Source organism: Anabrus simplex, chromosome 12 (genome assembly GCF_040414725.1).
Source record: "Anabrus simplex isolate iqAnaSimp1 chromosome 12, ASM4041472v1, whole genome shotgun sequence".
NCBI classification, from domain to species: domain Eukaryota; kingdom Metazoa; phylum Arthropoda; class Insecta; order Orthoptera; family Tettigoniidae; genus Anabrus; species Anabrus simplex.
The window spans coordinates 103,739,454-103,745,453 of record NC_090276.1 but is presented as its reverse complement, the minus strand read 5'-3'; the positions used below and the strand labels follow the sequence as shown (position 1 = coordinate 103,745,453).

The 6,000-nt window shown below is 37.9% G+C and overlaps 1 protein-coding gene across 2 annotated transcripts in view; it reads right to left on the bottom strand.

Annotated features, from left to right (window-relative positions):
• Positions 1 to 3,079: 3,079 nt before the first annotated feature.
• The window catches only part of LOC136884208 (gastrula zinc finger protein XlCGF57.1), a 148,362-nt gene continuing 145,441 nt past the window's right edge, over positions 3,080 to 6,000 (bottom strand). For both annotated transcript variants that reach the window (XM_067156261.2, XM_067156262.2), the window contains one exon: positions 3,080 to 4,661. In XM_067156261.2, the coding sequence (XP_067012362.2) occupies positions 3,836 to 4,661 (826 nt within the window). In that variant the 3' untranslated portion in view covers positions 3,080 to 3,835. The remainder of the gene's footprint in view (positions 4,662 to 6,000) is intronic.

The window sequence follows — 6,000 nt, the reverse complement described above, 5'->3', positions numbered from 1 at the left end:
CAAAATGTTCGGTCTCGTTTTAGAGTTGCTTACTCGTGTTGAACGAGGCCTAGCTCTTCCCACAGTCCACGAAATGTACTTCATTAAGTGCAAAGGGAAGGCCAACACAATGTACATTACATACTTCATTTATTCACAAAACTATTTACACTGTACAAAATATACATTAGGACGCCGTGGTCCATGTTGTAGCGCACAAACACAATACTGTTACCCACGCTCGTCCAAGTCTCGGAACTCACTGACGCCGGTGAGGCGCGTGACTCTGTCCCCCTTCCACTGGGGCTGTAGCAGTCTGATTGTGCTGACCTCTGACGAAAGAAAACACATGGCGTTCAACAGTGGTCACTATTGAATTGTTGAGTAATGTGTTATTTTGATGTTGCCTAAATTGACTGGATTTATTTATTTTGGTTTACGTCAAGAAGTTTAAACTTTTCTCCATAGATGTCATTAAAAACTGAGGCAATGCACTCTGGTGCAAGGTAGAAGAATTAGTGATTTAAAGAAGTTTATTGTATATAGGTTTTCACAACTAAATAACTTTCATTTATTTCTACATTTAAACGTTTACAACACTTCTTTCTCATTCCGCCGGCTTTTGAATATGGCCAATAACAAATTTCCTGTAATTATTTTTCAGCCAATAATAGGCTTCTGGTTCATTTTGAATTTGCCAACAAAAATTACAGGTTGTGTCCGGATTTAGTCCAGAACCCTCTCGAATTATCCCCCGGTATATAAGCTGCGGCATTTCCAGCTACCTTATCTTATTGATCGACGTCTTGCTGAGTGTGTGTGCTAAGACAGGAGGCGGGGCACCTCAATCCTCACCAGGCAGTTCAACAGCCCAGGTAATGGCCACCGGTTTTATATTTCTGTAGCTACCTCGACAGACTTACACGAGCGGAAGGTTGTAATTTCTAACTGTGTAGCCACCTGTTTTCTAACATGTAAACCTTCTTTCGGCTAATGTAAAATTTCATAACGACTTAAATTGTAAATCCGAGTAGAGTGTGCGTTACCCTCTCGAGTCCCCAATCAATATATCTTGAGGTGACTACGATTTTGTTACTGTTTCTCTTTTCTGTAAAGCATTAAATTAACCTTCATTCCAGTCCCCTCAGTACATTGGAATTAGCCTCTGCATCATCGGGCCGCGAGCCCAATTAAATTAACTAGGAGCGCAAGTCTACGCCTCCATAAATTTTGTGTTCGGGCCAGTAATTTAACCTATTCTCCTTTCCATGAAGGCCCAGTAGTTTGAGTAATAGATACCCCTGTGTAAAAATTGTAAATTATAGGTTGGACTAGAGAGGGCAGAAATTTGTAAGATTTTTTTGGTATAAATTTGCCTTGAGCGGGCTATAAGAAACTGGGAGCGTAGTCTCCTTGGTTACAGTTGGAGAGCATGTTAGTAGCTCTTTTCTGAAATTACTAATTTTACTGTAATATTGAAGGGTGCCTTTTGAAGGCAGTATTTGTAACCTTTGGAGCAATGTGCTCTTGAACTGGGACATTCTCTCCTAGTCCACATAAACGCAATATTTGTGATGTTGCTAATTTGTAAATTTGGAGCTGGTTTTAATTTCAAAACTGCTATATATACCTGCAATCTCGTCATTTCACCTAGTGAAAAGCTTGTTAACTTTGTGATTTGAAAAGAAACATAACCTTTATTTAAAGTTTTAAGTTAGTCTTTGATATAATAGATAGATCCATTCAGCCTGCACCCTCTTTCACCTCTCTGCGATCAATAAAACCCAGTATGTATTACATTATTGCGCCTAAAAAATTATCACCAAAAATCATTCCAATCCTAGTGGAATTACCCATTATAGCTACAGGGTGGTATAATTGGTGCGTTACTTTTCTTAATATACGCAAATGGTTTAGGGAATAATATAACATCAAAATCAGATTGTATGCAGATGACATAATTGTTTATAGGGAATTAATAACTTTTAGGATTGTTCAGAATTACAAAGGGACCATGAGAGTATCCAACAATGGGTTGAAGAAAATAATATGAAGGTTAATGGAGGCAAATCATCTGTTACAACATTTACAAACAGGAGTTATAAAACGGAATTTGAATATACTTTGATGCGGTAGTTATCCCAAAAGATGGCAAGTGGAAATACTTAGGTGTGTGATTTGAAAGTAACTTGCACTGGAAGGGTCATGTGGATGACATTCTTGGGAAAGCATACAGATCGTTACATGTCATAATGAGGCTACTTAAAGGATGCAACAAATAATTAAAAGAGAAAAGTTACTTAAGCATAGTTCGTCCATTATTGGAATATGCAAACAGTGTTTGGGATCCTCACAAAGAATACCTGATAAAAGAAATAGATGGTGAGCAGAGGAAAGCAGCAAGTTTTGTAACAGGGGATTTCAGGAAAAAGAGTAGTGTATCAGAAATGTTAACGGAACTTGGGTGGGGAGAAGGGAGAAAACTAGACTTATAGGATTATATAGAGCCTATACAGGAGAAGAAACATGGGGAGATATCTATGAGAGGCTTCAGTTGGAAAATAATTATATCGGCAGGACTAACCATAAGTATAAAATTAGAAGGAATTTTACAGAAGCGATTGGGGTAAATTTTCATTCGTTGGAAAGGGCGTGAAGGAGTGGAAGAGTTTACCAGGGGTAGTGTTTGATCCTTTTCCAAAATCTGTGCAGATATTCAAGAAGGGAATAAACAGCAACAGAGAAAATAAATGAAGTGTTAGAGGGCATTCGACCCGTGCAGGTTAATGCAAATAAAAAATGTGTTAATATATTCCATCCCCCTTGTCTAAGGAATTTGGACAGTCAACGTAGGGACTGCCTGTAGGGGTGAAGTACAGTCGTGACTTCGAGAGCCCTGGGACCGCTACGGTAGCTGTAAAGGCCCCTCGGGAACTCTGAAAAGTGGTGGCAAAAGGGGGCTCTGGTTCAGACGCAGCAGGTCGTTATGTTACTTAGTTTCCAAAATGGGTAAAATATAAATAATTAAATGAATGCAATGTAAATTTTAATCTTATACCAGTTGTATAGTATTATTTGAAGTAATTCCACATACTGTATATGAGTTGACTATGTTTGTAAGTAGAGGAGATATTATAAGTAGAATTTTGTAAACAATATAATTTATTCAGGATGAGCTGAGTGTTTCAAAGAAACAAATTGTTAGCAAAAATTGTACAATATTGTATTCTAGGAACATTTTCTTCTCTTGTTAATCTAAAATTTAGTGCTTGACAATAACGTATTTTAGTGTACCATTTGCCACCGAGGTAGACACCTCATTTGCAAATAGATTTTGATTTTTGAATGTAGAATCTGTGAAAATCCTCTTAATGGTTCAATACAATAGGATTAAAAGATAACCCACAAGCTTTATTGTTAATTAGAGCCTCACAAGCTAAGAGAGCCTTAAACCGTTTTTATCTAGTAGAATAACACCGAGGCTGTATAATGTATGTAGGTTAAATGCTATTACAAATGTCATTACTTCCCACAATTATGCACTGCAGAGTGAGCCTTTAATACTCCTTATTCTAGACACATGTCCAGAAATACAGCATAGGAAGGACAGATCCTCAGAACAGAACCTTCCCTACCTTCACACATGCAACTTCATTCACACAAAAGGAGGCTCCTGCATTCAGGACAGCTTACTGATCAGTCAAAATACGTCACATAATGGCGTTTGTCTAAATTGAGCGATATCATGGATTTCAGCTTCTGTGGAAACAAACCCTTGTACACTGAGTTAATACGTAACGTATCTAAGGAGTGAGTTAAAACTCTTCGTATATGAGCAGAACTAAGAAAGTACATTTTACTGCATGTGAATCAACATGTGTCTTTTAAGACCACTTTTGCGAGCAAACGTACTACTGCACTCATTACAGGCGTATGGCTTTTCCCCGCTATGCATTAACATATGTCTGTTTAGTTCACTTTTCAGCGGATATGTCCTATTGCATTCACAACACCGAAACGGCCTCTGATCCGTATGTTTAATCAGGTGAGCTTTAAGACTACCCTTGGCACTGAACGTACCATTGCATTCATTACAAGAGTACGGTTTAAGGCCTGAATGAGATTTTAAGTGCTTCCTTAGATCTGTTTTGAATGCAAAGCATTTATTACACTGTTTACAACTATGCGGCCTTGAAGCAGAGTGAGTTAAAACAGAATGTTTCCTTAGGTCTGATCTCCACCTAAACGTCTTATCGCATATCCCACAGTGGTATGGTCTGTCAGCAGAGTGAGTTACTAGATGTGCCTTAAGCATAAAGGCGTTACGAAAGATTTTCTTACATACATCACAAACGTTTAGCCGTGGTCCTGAATTACTATTAGCAGAATTCTCTCGTTGTCTGGAGTGGGATAATAGGTGTGTTTTAATATGACCTTTCTGTCTAAACGTCCTATTACATTCATTACAACAAAATGGCCTATCTCCTGAGTGAACAAGCAGGTGCATTTTCAGGCTACCGATATCCGAAAATTTCCTACGGCATATATTACAGTAGACCGACTTTGGTCCATATTTTGTAACTCGGTGTCGTTTCACATCTGTCTTTCGCAATAATGCAGTTGTATTCACGTTAGGACCACGCGGGACTTCTTCGTTGGTGAAATCAGAAACATTCTTCACACTGAAACAGACAGGTTCTTATTAAGTAACAGGGAGAAAAAGCATTCAACTATGGATTGCAGAAGGATAAGCAATATTATAAACAATATGTAGGGTAAAGTAAGGTAATTTGGTGATAATCTTAGATTATAGCAATATAAATGGGAAAATACATTATTTATTTCCTTCAAATTCGATGCATCATATAGAAAAAAACATTAGCTAAACGTCTTGATCATGAATGTCTTCTTGCAATTACTTCATCTTGAACTCCTTACGATTTTATGCAATTCAATTAGTCAGGTTATATGATGATACATATAGGTAATTTGGTGATAGTAGCAAGGTAATTTGGTGACAGTTATTTTAGAACACTTTTATTTTCAGGAGTTGTATAAATACATTTCAAGAGAGTTTTGTCTTATCATGAGTCTTCAATACACACGTGACCCATTCACGTGATTATGTCATCAGTATCTTGTGACTGCAAATCTTCATGCATTGTATGTGTACAAAAGCTGAACTGAATCAACTTTTCCCCAGTTTTGCGTTATGAATCAATAGAGTACGATTTTTTGCATATGGCACATATTATCATCTAACTTTACATCTGAAGATCCAGGAATCAGTACGCCAACACGAGCGCTGCTAGGTCTTCCTTCCTACTATTGCCGCTGCTCGCGAGGGGTGTGACATTTGGCGGAAGAGTCTCTTCTGTTTTCTGTGTGTTTCATGCCTTAGTTTTCTGGGAAGCTGAAGTAAACGCTCAACATTGGAATTTGAATCTGCAGATTCGATTATTTCTGAGAAAGATGTATCAGTTGTGAGAGATGGAGCAATAGCTACAAAGGAGATCGCATTTTGGTTAAAAGGTACTACTCCAGCCTTTCGAAATCCACCTATTATATTGGCATGCGAGAAACATGAAATAAATGCGGAATTGGAGAATGAACTGAAATTAAACTGGATTGGTTTATCGTTGGGATGTTTTCGCATGTAATCTAAGTTTGGGTAAGATTCCTTCTGCAATACCCCTTTCTGCACTGTTTTGGAGCCATCGTTTGAGAGACGACCATGAAAAACCTTTGAATTTTAAGGCTCGGTGCACTGTCATTTTATCTTCAGTCACTACTCTAGCCGCCTCCACTAAGTTGGCACTGTTGTACTGCTTGTACACTTGAGGATTGTCATCTTGTCGAGGCTTTCGTTTCATGTTGCTGTTTTTTGGCATTTTACAATAAGCTAATTTGGGGACAGTCTACATTCTGAACATAATGATGAAATTTGTTAATTTACACTATCTATAGCTGAAATACATGTAAAATTATCATTCCTTTGGACATTTATTGAACCAAGCTGGA